Consider the following 12,788-nt stretch of genomic DNA (forward strand, 5'->3'; position numbering starts at 1 on the left):
AAATTGAAACCATAAAACCATCAACACATGCTTGTAGCTCATAAAATAAGTTAATTTCACATATTTATGGGCAGGAATAAAAACTATATATACTTGATTTAATATTCAGTTTATTTCAATGTCAATGGAACTTATTCATAGGTCATTAAAATAGTTGCAAAAGGTCCCATAAATAGTTGCAAAAAAGGCATCATTTATTTCGGCAAGCAAGCAAACATTGTAGGGTATTTAACTCGGTTTTGGCAGTGGGGGTGGGGGATGCTAGATTGCTTTATAATAATTCAACTATTAGCACGTATATAGAGAATGACAAATCTTAAATTTTCCATTGATTATACAAGTAGCCAACTTGTGTAGTAGTGTATAAGGATTGCAATTTTCTACTTATAGAACACAGCAGAGCAGGCAGGGTGTGAAGGAACAGAAACCAAAAGGTCCAAAAGGGGTGTGAAGGAACAGAAACTAAAAGGTCTCTTGTCCTAACTAAGTACTTGGTAAAGAACATCAAATTGTATAATTTTCTAACAAATATAGTGACAGCTGAACTTATGCAGCAGTGTAAGTGTCATGATGCAATTTTATAAAACAGTGCAGAGTACTAGGGAGCCAATATGCGAACTTAGGAATATGTATAAAATAACCAAATAAACTAATGTTCAAATGGTTTATAATTTAAAAGTTTTGACACCTTAGTTATAAAATCAGTAATTTTATAGCAACGGCTTTTTCAACATTACATGCTCTATGTTGTGGTGTCAAACCCTGATGAAGTTTTACCAAACGAATACAAAACGTTGGAATAAAATTGATGTTTTTATAATGAGGTCGCAAAAAACTCTATATTAAGTTACGTCTGGTAGCAGAAATAACATAATCTTACATTTATTCATTCATTTATTCAATGTATCAGACATATACTAGTAGTGATCACTGTGATCAGTATCTTGGAAAAGATTTATCAACACTATTTGACCAAGCTAGCAAACCACCCTTAATATCTCGTACATTAATATTTGATGGTAAAGTTACGTGCTTCTTCATTATTTCAACAGCTTTTTGCGAGTCATTACCTAATCGACAAACAACGAAAACTTGTAATTTTTCATCATCTTTGACTTCGGCATCTTGAACTGCTTTATCTAGTCGTGTATTCAGTTCTTTAACATTCACATTATTTCCACCTTTTACAATTCTCTGACAGCGTTCAAAAACCTTTATTGGAACATTTATGGAGTTTGGCAAAGCACAAATTTCCATTTCAATTTCAGAACGAACGTCAACTAAAACATGAGGTTTCTTCCTATCAACATACAAGTCTTTATATTCCATCGCGGAAATTCTTTCTTCTGAGTTCAATATGTTTAATTTGAGGCATTTATCTGTTGCAGCAGTTCCACAAAACTCCTCATAATTTGGTAGATTATTAGCAGTTATTGAAGGGTCCTTCCCGCACACAGCGCAAGTTTCTTGTGCACCACGTAACTTAATTGTTCTGAATGCGCCATACAAACCATCGAAGACTAAAAGCTTTTGATTATATGAGGGACTTACACCGACAATTATTTTAATTGCTTCAAGCGACTGCATGCAGCCAATGATCCCTGGTATGACACCAATGACTCCACCATCTGAGCAGTTAGTTACAGTTTCTGGGGGCGGAGGTTTAGGATACAAACATCTATAACAAGGACCGTATGTATTCTCTTCTTTATTATGAAAATGATAAGTTGTTAACTGGCCTTCCCATCTCAAAGCACTTCCTGATACAAGTGGTTTATTCAATACAACACAAACATCATTGATAAGATACCTCGATGGAACATTATCAGTAGCATCTAAAACAACATCATATTTACCAACAATTCCAAGGGCATTTTCTCGATCCAATTGCAAACAATATTCATCAACTTTAACCTTAGAGTTAAGCTGCAATGCTGCTTCAGCTGCTGACGATGTTTTCCTCATTTTTCTTTCAGCTTTTGCTTCAGTATGTAAGATCTGCCGATGCAAGTTGCTCAGTTCGACTTCATCGCAATCAACGATCCCAATCTGTCCAGTTCCAGCCGCTACAAGATACTGGATAGCTGGACAACCAAGTCCTCCTGCTCCTATTATCAAGATGGAAGAATCTTTCAACTGAAGTTGACCTTTCACCCCGATCTCAGGCATTATAAGTTGCCGGCTGTATCTTGATATATTCTCCTGGTCCATTTTAATTTAATAGTAATTGAAGATTGAGCCTAAATGAAAACAAACAGAACATAATTAATTTTGAATATAAACCATGCAAAATAATAAAAATATTAAACCAAAACCAACATATTACAGTTGTAATAAAGACAGCACACAGAATAGGTATATTGGTTGCTAATAGATTAGGACCATTTTACTTTCATATTTTTTAAAGATAACACAACCATAAAACTGCCAAACTGATCACAGTAAACTCATATGTAACTGCTTTACCACAACGGGAAACAATATATTTATTATGATCTGAAATTATCATTTTAACATTGCTATAACTTGTAATAAGGATTAATAGAACTTGGAGCAGAATCAATAAATCTTAATACAGTTCCACAACATCTATTTTAATCTTTTGTTCTATTTGGGCCGTGCAGGGTAGCATGACATGGGCCTGAGATTTAGGCCAGAGTTGGCCAATTACCCCAACACCCAGGGTGCTATTAACTTAAAGTGCTACTAATAGGATTGGGCTCCAGGGAACTGGAAGTTGATTTTATTGGAACAAAACTAAAATTGGAGATTCTGGCTGATAGGAAATTTTGTTTTATCTTTGTGTAACAGAAATTACATCAAACAGCACAAGTACATCTACAGAATACAGATAATAATTTATGAAGTGCAAATAGGCTACATTGACGAAACACATTAAATAGTTTGTTGACCTAAAATACATAATCACTGTAGTGATATAAATAACCCCAAGACATCAATTTTAATAAAGCATCATTTCGTTAAAATAACTCTTCGACATTGGTTTAAATAATGTTGTTTTGAAAATATAGTCATTGTTTGAAAAATATTGTTTTAAAAAAACAGTTATTGTTTAAAATAAGTATTAGTCATCACTAGATAATTGCTTAGTCATCATCATCGTCTTCTGGAACGAAGATATCGTAGTCTTCGAGCAGACTAGCTCCGGTCATAGATGCCATCCCTCCGAGGTACATGAACGGGGTGATAATGACGAAACACTTGAGGAGCCCAAGAGGTTCCGTCTTTGGCTTGGAAAGCAGAGCTCCAGTTGATGTTTGGAAAACTGAACGAGTGGTTTTGTTGATAATTGGTTTGACTGCTTGGGCTTGAATTAGTTTATTCGAACGAAGAATGCGAAACAGTGTTTGGCTCATTTTAGCTTTTTTTTGAGCAACTTAAAATACTATAGGAATTAAATATAACCTATAAAATATACAGTATGATGTACGACTTGTATTTATTTATTAGAAACGTTGTTTAGACACGAAAAAAACTTGTGAACTAGCGACGTTTTCCTGCTTAAAACTTAGACAAATGATGTAACGAATAAAAGACCTACTTTTGTCTAAAATTGTAAATATATTCTTGTACGACTTAAATACATACCAAATTCAGATTTATTGTACCATTTTTGACTTCAAAACTCGGTAAAACAGAACATACAACACAAAACTACTTTCCTTGATGTTTCTGAACTAAAAGTTTTTATCAATCAATCAAAAAATCAATCAAACGTGACCGCCATATTGTTGCGCATAAGTGCATTGCTACTACGGGTAAAGCGTAATACACAAAATAGTTTTAAATGTTTTTTCCCAAGCAACACACCTAAGTTTTAAAAATAAACTGTAGACCTGTCAATTAATTTAAAATTTTTAATACGTCATTATGACGTAATCACAACAAAGGGAAACTTCTTTTAATCGTTAACCGGGGAATACCGGGGTTATGAAACAGAGTTTCGAAAATCTTTTGTTCCGTTTTTAAGAAGTCTTCTTTCTGCTATAATATAGTTCCTGTTTCAGTTTTGTGTTGCAATTCAAGTATAAGTCAAGTTAGTGTCTTGTGTATTAATATGAAGGCTTTCAAATATGAATGTACAATTCGTGGCCATGAAGCTGACGTTAGAGGATTATGTCCGACGTCAAATCCTCCAAATAGTTTCCTCTCGTCGTCTCGGGATCAAACTGCGAAGCTATGGGTACCAGAAAGGTATTCATTTGTGTTGTAATACATTAAATTATAATTAAGTATCTCTTATTGCAGTATATTGGAATTGAAACGGCAAACATGCGTTTTCATGAACTTTTTAATTTTTACACACTGAATAATATTTACCCTTTTTAAAAATCATTGAATTCTACCACACATGCCCATGCTAATACCCTAAACTCATTATAATTTTTCATCAAAAAGTTATATATTGTATATCTAATCAAATTTTTTTATTTCCCAGTAATTCTACTGGTTTCCAACAACAACAAGTATTCAAAGGCCACAAGAACTTTGTGTCGTGTATCGCTGTAATGAATGCAGCGAATGAAATCTACCCCGATGGTCTCATATTCACTGGAAGCAATGACCACAATATTCATGTTTATTTACCCGGTGCCTCTGAACCCATAATGGTATTAGCTGGACATTCAAACTCAGGTAGATTTATATTTTATACATTTATTTATACATGGATGTAAGTTTGTGGGCAAATTAATAGAAAATTTTGATCTAACTAAGAAGGGCTTTATACCCTTGGATGTTAACACACTGTGCACAGAAGTAATTGTGACTCAAGCAAGATTGATAATTGAAAGTTATTAAAACCTGTAAAAATATTTATGCTATTCTGATTTGATGGCTTAATATGGCAGCCAGCCTAGTCTAGTTTATATAGATGAGCACCTACGACAAAGCACACCACGGGACATAGAATAGCTTATAGAGCCTAGTTGGCCCATTACCCTAACATGTTAGACTTAGCTATAACATGTCTTTTGTTTAGTCTCTTCATTGGCTGTTGGTAAGTTTGGAACCCTGGTCAGTGGTTCGTGGGATAAAAGTGCAAGGTTATGGTTGATGGATACAAGTGCGATGAATGAAGGCAAATGCGCCATGGTGATGCAAGGTCATATTGCTGCAGTCTGGGATGTCATTATAATGCCTAAGCAACAAGGCCTCGTAATTACTGCTGCTGCCGATAAAACTATAAGATCTTGGAGGACTGGAAAATGCTTGAATGTATTTAAAGGTATTTGTTTTACTGGGTTTATAGCTTGTGCTGTTTATTCAATAAAATTAAGTTGTAAATCACTTGTTTCATTTAGCAGTTAAATGTGGTCACGTTTTTACTTGACACTTTTACTCCAGGATATTTTACTCTTGGTGCGTTATTAATAACTGTCCTTTGTTGCTTTTTCCCTTCTATTCATTGTTTTGAAGAATTTTATCTTCGCAACTTTACTTATAAATATAAGTTAAACAATTTGCTCTTTTTTTTGTCCACATATTTTCAGGCCACACAGACTGTGTTCGTGGATTAGCAGCTCTGTCATCGGAACAATTTCTATCTTGTTCAAACGACGCTACTATAAGGAGATGGTCGATTGATGGACAATGCTTACAAACATATTACGGCCACTCTAACTTTGTGTATTCGGTCACCGTGTTAAATGATGGCCAAGGTATATTAAAGTGTTCTCTATTCACTGTCATATATTTTTGTTACTGTTATTTTTTCTGAGGTAATAGGCCAAATCTGGCCTAGATCCCAGGTCCCCAAAGACCTCACCCATATAGAATACTGTGATTTTAGCGCCTATGGCATGCTAGGCAACCTTAAATGTACTGCTGTTAGGTGTCTGCGTAAACAATCCAAGCTAAAGTATATTGAATAGTAGATTATGAGGTTCCTAATCCCAAATTTTGTTTTATAAAACGTGCTGCCTATGGTTGGAGTTGTCCCATTACCTCAGTCACATAAACTTAAATATGAATCTTTATAGAGTTTGTAACAAGCAGTGAAGATAGGAGCGTCAAAGTTTGGCGAGTAAATGAAACCAACCCCACACAAAGTATTGCAACCCCTGCTCAAAGTGTGTGGGATGTTGTTACGCTTGAGGTAATTCATATGTTATGTAACTTATGAGTGTTTTAGCAACAATTTATACGCCTGAACCCTGAAGTATTTTTTAATTTTTTTTTAACTTATATTACAGGTTGTTGGGCTACATGTTATGTAACTTATGTTTTGCATTAGTGGGAAAAGTGCTGTTTTCCTACAACAGTATAATGGCAAGAAGTGTTTTTAGATTATTTTATATGAAATATTATCAGGGGTAATGCGCCAAATTTGGCCTAAATTTTGGTTTTCTAACATTGACTTTACCCATATAGAATAGCATAACTCAGTATATAAAAATTTGCATTTTTTCCTAATTAATCAAGTTGTTTTAAACAGAATGATGATATCGCATTTGGGAGCAGTGATGCCACAATAAGAATATTCACTCGTTCACACGATCGGGCGGCAACACTGGAAGAATGTTCTGCATACGAAAAGGAATTGTCCAACTCAAGGATATCACAAGAAGGAAACCAACTTGGTGACTTAGCTGTGAATGATCTTCCTGGACGTGAAGCTCTTGAAAAACAAGGTAAGCACTGAGCAGTGTTCAATGCATATCAAATGTGCAAGGCTATGGTGTTGGTATATATCTGCGGTTCCCAATCTGAGGTCCGAGGACCAACTAGGGTTTAGAAAGCAGCAGAGGGTTCGCAATGTACAGCAATGATTGTGATTTGATTTTTTTTGATTGTGATGCATTTTTCCTATAGCATCTTTTTGGTTTAGGATACTGTGTTTTGGTTCATGATACTGTGTTTTGGTTTATAATACTGTGTTTTGGTTCATGATACTGTGTTTTGGTTTATAATACTGTGTTTTGGTTCATGATACTGTGTTTTGGTTGAAAAAGATCTTTTTCACTAATGGTAATTAGGTAATGATTTGGTTAATAGTATATATATTTGTATTAATATATACGATGGTTTCACATATTGTACAACACACTACAAACTTAGGTGAAAAAGATGGCCAAACACTGATGTTACGACATGATGCAGTGGTGGAAGCTTACCAATGGAACGCTGCTGATGGTAAATGGATGAAAGTTGGTGACGTGGTTGGTTCTAATGCTACAGGGAAGAAGACAATGTACCAAGGTAAGGATAGATGTGAACTTGTAATACCATACCAAGTCGGCTAGTACCACCTTGTGCATTTATCACTATAATATAGTTTCACATTTCGATACTCTGCTCTAAAGCGTCTACAGCCTTTTTTGGCCCAAGCGTCTAAAAGACCATTGTTCTCTTATGGTTAAACATTTTTATTTAGTATGCTCATATGTCATAGTCGGTCCATTTCCCCAACATTGTATATGGACATTCTATTTTATATGGGTGAGGTCCTACAGCAGGGCACGCCATGGGACCTGGGATTTAGGCCAGAGTTGCCCATTACCCAGCTTTGTATATGCACATTCTGTTTTATATGGGTGGGATCCTACAGCAAGGCCCTATTACCCCAACCACAACAAAAACCCTCATTGCATTTTTATTTCCAGGCAAGGAATATGATTATGTGTTCACAATTGACAACGAAGATGGAAAACCTCCTTTGAACCTTCCATACAACTTAACTGAGGATCCATGGTTTGCTGCTCAAAAGTTTATAGATGACCAGAATCTAAGTCAAGCCCACCTTGACACCATAGCCAACTTTATAATGGATAACACCAAGGGTGCTGAAATTGGGTATGGGAAGCCATCAGAGTATGCAGACCCTTTTACTGGTTAGTGTCCTGTTGTATTGTGGGTTCATCTACTAATGTAAGGTTATTGCTTGTGTATTGGTCAAATCCTACAACTTTAAATTTGGTCTATTACTTTTCTCTCTACATATTATACAAGGGTGAGGTCAATCAGCATTGACACCAAGTGACCTGATATTTAGACTAGTGTGACGATCAACGTGTTTATAACCGTATTCTTCATTCCCCTGTCCTGTTACGCTAGATTCTTTGTTGTGGTCCCTAGTTCTGTTCTCGCATTCCTTTGTTCCAGTACTCGCCTAATTATTAGTTACGTGTTTGCGGTGCCGCGCGTGTTAACGCATTCCTTGTATTTGGTTCTTTTCTCGTGTGCTGCAGTTTACTGTTTAGTGTTTCAGTTCTACTCCTCGTGCAGCAGTTAGTTATGTAGTTCACCGTTTAGTGCTTCAGTTTTACTCCTATTATGTTATGCTGGCTAAATGTGTATTTTAGTTTATATTATGGTGTGTTTAATGATGATTGCATTCTATTTGAATAAGGTTGCTAATTAAATAAAAATTCGTTACACTAGGTTTGGTTTATTACATTAAAATACTGACTATCTTTCTTTACATATATCCTACACAGCGAGGCTGTCAAGGGACTTATGGTTTAGACCAGAGTTGGTCTGTTACTACAATCTATGATTTTGCTGTAAATGATATTGCCATCATATCTAGCATTGTTTATGATCCTGGTCCTAGGTATTCAAATGTAATCACTGCTCCTATAATGTCTGTTATATTCCATCCAGCAGTATTTATGTTCATTTTCCTTTATAGGTGGTGGGAGGTACCAACCTAATGCATCGGAATCCACCAGCACGGAAGGGGGTGCTGACCCATATACTGGGGCTGGGAGGTATAGACCTGACAGCAATGGTACCCAGGGGCCACAAGGGGGTATAGACCCATTTACTGGAGGGGGTCGATACCGCCCCACTGCGGGTGCAGAAGGGGGAAATTGGGGAAACCCCTCAGCCCCACTCAACGACCAAATGTTGGATCCTTCAAGGTGGGGTAAATTTGCGGGGTTAAGTATTTGTGGTTTTGTTATTGATTGGTAATGTTCAAGCATGCTGTTGGCGTCTCCAAGCATTCTATATGGGTGAGGTTCTATATTCCTATAGCATGTATGTCATGGGTCCTGGGATTTAGGCCAGAGTTGGCCCATTACCCTAACATTGTATATGCACATTCGATTCTATATGGGTGAGGTCCTACAGTGAGGCATGCAATGGAACCTGGGATTTAGGCCAGAGTTGGCCCATTACCCCAACATTGTTTATTCACATTCTATTCTATATGGGTGAGGTCCTACAGCGAGGCATGTCATGGAACCTGGGATTTAGGCCAGAGTTGGCCCATTACCCCAACATTGTATATGCACATTCTACTCTATATGGGTGAGGTCCTACAGTAAGGAATGCCATGGGACCTGAGGTGTAGGCCAGAGTTGGCCCATTACTCCAACATTGTTTATGCACATTCGATTCTATATGGGTGAGGTCCTACAGTAAGGAATGCCATGGAACCTGAGATGTAGGCCTATGTTGTTCGCTCATTACTCCATCTTTCACAATATGTTGCTTCTTGTTTTATATCTTGTCTTGGTTGCCTGCATGTTATGTAACTCCCAAATTTCCTAAAAAATATAATTTTTTACACAAACGTTGAATTATTATTGTCAGGTACGTTCCTGGTGATGATGATGAAACAATGCAAGTTGATGATGTCATAAAGAAGAACACATACTTCCCTAAGACTGGATATATTTTGTTCGAATCTTGTAACGTCAATGCTATGTTAGGTTAGTATGGCTTTATGTTATGTGGATTTTGAATCTTGTATTTTACATGGGTGAGGTCCCGCAGTGAGGCACGTCATGGGACTTGGGATTCATGCCAGAGTTGGCCCATTACCCCAACATTGTATATGCACATTCTATTCTATATGGGTGAGGTCCTACAGTGAGGCAGGCAATGAAACCTGGGATTTAGGCCAGAGTTGGCACATTACCCTAACATTGTATATGTACATTCTATTCTATTTGGGTGAGGTTCTACAGCAAGGAATGCCATGGGACCTGGGATTGAGGCCAAAGTTGGACCATTTTTCAAACACCAAAAAATATTGGTTAGGTGAATGCATCACAACTAAAGAATACTGGATTTGATGCCTAATACTGATACCATTGGCGATGTATATGTCATTGGGCAAAACAACTAGCGAACATTGCTCCAACCTAGTGGTCACAAAATGGGTTGCACCACTCTGGGTGTCGGAGTAATGAGCCAACTGTGCCCTTAATCTTGTTTTCTAAATATCTAACAAGTTGCACAAACTGTTCATTCTCTACTTTGCTTTTAATATTTTTACACACATCAATAAATGCAATATTTGTGTTTTGGTTCTTTAGGTAAGTTGAGGGAATTTGGGGAGAAAAGTGGAAATGATGTTTCTGAATCTGATATTGAATGCTTCAAGCGATTTACCGAAGTTACCACGACACCCAGCGCAAGTGACGTTGAGTTTCTGTGGAAAGCTTTACACTGGAAGGAAGGTAGGCTGTTATTGCTTGTACATATGTCTTGTATTATATATGGGTGAGGTCCTGGAGTAAAGATCTAGAGATTTAGACAAGATTTTGGGCTATTACCCCAACACTCAGGGTGTTACTTACGTTGAATGTAGCGTCTAGACAAACTTTTTACTTTGTACAAGAACATTTAGCACTTAAGCAAACGATCAAAATCACAAGACTAATATACAAAAAAAACAATGTAAAAAGTTACAAAAAAATTAAATATTGCTTCAGTATCCCATTAAAACTGGGGTGATGTGTATTCTATAAGAATACCCCAACAATCTTATTCAATTTATTTTTCCACTAGAATTTGTGTTTCCTGTTCTTGACCTTTTGCGATTCTCGATTTCCTGCCAACCCTATGTGACTCAGCAAATCTGCCACGACAGAGCAAAGGATCTTCTCCTAATTCTGCTGAGTCATATCCGTGGTACGAGTCCATTAGTGCCGACTAATCGTTTAATCTCGATTCGAATTTTAAACAACTTGTTCAAAACTTTGGACGGAGATGCTTTCATTCTAGCTGGATGTGTTGAAATAATTGACGCAGTTTGTTCATTTCTACCGAACGACCAAACACCCACTGCTGGCAACAATAAGAACATACAAGTAGCTTCTGCAACTTTGTTTCTAAACCTAAGCGTTTTGATACAAGCTAAATCCACAAGCACGCCCTCAATAGCTGATATGTGTAGAAAAGCTTCCATACGCTGTATAGATGCGATCCTCCAGCATTTATCTAACCCACAAGCTTTAGTTGCTGAAGCTCTTTTCCGACACCTTGTGGCACTTGGAACTTTAGTTTTTGATGACAAGGTGGCGCTACAGAGAGCATGTTCTCTTAATGCTCTTTCAGTTGTAAACAAAGCTTCAAACGTTCATTCTAGCACTCCTAAAATCTCTGAATGCTCCCAATTTCTTGTCCAAATTTTAAAGTAAATTTCCTTCTCCAAAAAATTATCTTCGCATTGAAAACCTGAGTGTAACAAGTTCAAAAATATATATTTCTCCTGCATTGTAACAATGTGTCAAGTTCCTATCTATATATTTCAATGCTTATTATTTATTCCGATTGAAATGCGTGCTATACCTGGACAAGTTGATTATTTTCATGTACAGTTGAATTGGAATCTTTGTGTTTATTTCATGTTTCAAATAGAAAGCAGTATCTAGCATATCTTGTGTGATTTGTTTATAAAGTCGACAAAGTCGGCATATAACTTAAATTTGTGATGGAAAATGCTAAAGATGTCGCGTCTTCCCACCCAACATTTGTTCATTTAGTATTAACATCTGGTTTAAGAATTTGTGACCATTTAATACAGTTCTCATTCAGCAACAGATCTCATATTACAGTTGCATATACTGCAGTAGGTCGGTTATCGCATTGTTAGCGACTCTACAATCGTATCATATCCTGTCTGAATCATTAGTCGTAGCCACTACAATGGAATGTATTCACAAATTCTAATTACGACTGATTAAAGCTACAGCTGTACGACGGAGTTTAAGACAGGACCTGTTTAATATATTAGATATTGCTTAGTTGGTTCGTAATACAGTTTGAGTACGAAGTACTGTTTTAGGACAAGTTTTCAATATAGTGGGATATAGTATGGAAAGATGGGACACCTTTTCGTTCTATTTTCTCGTCTCATTAGGCAGTAATCAAAGAACATTTAAAGAATTGTAAAACCGTATTCTCACGACTCCCATAGACCGTTGTTAATTGTTTAGAACACGATCAGGATATCTGGATATTATGTGCTAAAGGTGTCATCTTTCTCCACAGTACTATACATTTTCTGTCCGCCTGCTTATGTAAAGACGGTTTAGTTTCAGTTTACAGTAATTTGGCTAAAACGCATTACTGTTGCATAGATAAGACAATATGTAGCGACTAGTCTGTTAATAAAATCGTTCGAATCGAATAGTGTATTATGCATGTTACGAAAATATATGCAATTATAGCCCACACTGGATATACAGGATTGCTGGTTGGGTTAAATGACTCCGCACTGATCTGACTTCATATACAGGCTTCAGCGAAGTTCTATATCTACTGTAGTACTAATTGCTTTTATAACCAGAGACCAAACAGTTCACGATATCTTTTTGGTTTCATTCCTTTTTCTGGAAAACACGTACACGATACAGTATCGGGCAAAAGCTTACTTGACGGCCGGGCAAGAGCTCGTAAGAGCCCGCCATGAGCCTAGACTGGCCTTGACGTATTGGTGCTGATAGTGGCGTTAGTTGGGTAGTTCTCGTTTTGTTATTGTGTTAGGAAGAGGCGAGTTATATAAAAGACGGAATCACGTGACAGCAGTG

The 12,788-nt window shown here is 36.8% G+C and overlaps 3 protein-coding genes across 3 annotated transcripts; 1 reads left to right on the forward strand and 2 right to left on the reverse strand.

The window, feature by feature from the left end:
• Positions 1-92: 92 nt before the first annotated feature.
• On the reverse strand, positions 93-2,211 carry LOC149732947 (adenylyltransferase and sulfurtransferase MOCS3-like). The gene has a single exon (XM_089882959.1). The coding sequence runs from the start codon at positions 2,209-2,211 to the stop codon at positions 937-939; it is 1,275 nt and encodes a 424-aa protein (XP_089739085.1). The 3' UTR covers positions 93-936.
• A 29-nt stretch (positions 2,212-2,240) lies between these two features.
• LOC149732948 (essential MCU regulator, mitochondrial-like) lies at positions 2,241-3,448 on the reverse strand. Its single transcript, XM_089882969.1, has one exon. It carries the CDS (start codon positions 3,375-3,377, stop codon positions 3,108-3,110), a length of 270 nt encoding a protein of 89 aa, XP_089739095.1. The 5' UTR covers positions 3,378-3,448; the 3' UTR covers positions 2,241-3,107.
• Positions 3,449-3,940: 492 nt separating this feature from the next.
• LOC149732949 (phospholipase A-2-activating protein-like) lies at positions 3,941-11,632 on the forward strand. Its single transcript, XM_089882940.1, has 12 exons — positions 3,941-4,215; positions 4,460-4,656; positions 5,003-5,248; positions 5,514-5,681; positions 6,003-6,118; positions 6,458-6,653; positions 7,081-7,221; positions 7,626-7,853; positions 8,654-8,885; positions 9,562-9,680; positions 10,290-10,433; positions 10,765-11,632. The coding sequence occupies exons 1-12, from the start codon at positions 4,079-4,081 to the stop codon at positions 11,394-11,396; spliced, it is 2,556 nt and encodes an 851-aa protein (XP_089739066.1). The 5' UTR covers positions 3,941-4,078; the 3' UTR covers positions 11,397-11,632.
• The last annotated feature ends 1,156 nt before the right edge of the window (positions 11,633-12,788 follow it).

Source organism: Ciona robusta, chromosome 8, assembly GCF_009617815.1.
Source record: "Ciona robusta chromosome 8, ASM961781v2".
NCBI classification, from domain to species: Eukaryota; Metazoa; Chordata; class Ascidiacea; order Phlebobranchia; family Cionidae; genus Ciona; species Ciona robusta.

Bases quoted from the DNA above. Each gene is read 5' to 3' on its own strand.
- LOC149732947 (XM_089882959.1), bottom strand. From the start codon at position 2,211: ATGGACCAGGAGAATATATCAAGATACAGCCGGCAACTTATAATGCCT.
- LOC149732948 (XM_089882969.1), bottom strand. From the start codon at position 3,377: ATGAGCCAAACACTGTTTCGCATTCTTCGTTCGAATAAACTAATTCAA.
- LOC149732949 (XM_089882940.1), top strand. From the start codon at position 4,079: ATGAAGGCTTTCAAATATGAATGTACAATTCGTGGCCATGAAGCTGAC. The intron at 7,222-7,625 runs GTAAGGATAGAT...TTTTATTTCCAG, and splicing joins GAAGAAGACAATGTACCAAG to GCAAGGAATATGATTATGTG. The intron at 10,434-10,764 runs GTAGGCTGTTAT...TTTTTCCACTAG, and splicing joins AGCTTTACACTGGAAGGAAG to AATTTGTGTTTCCTGTTCTT.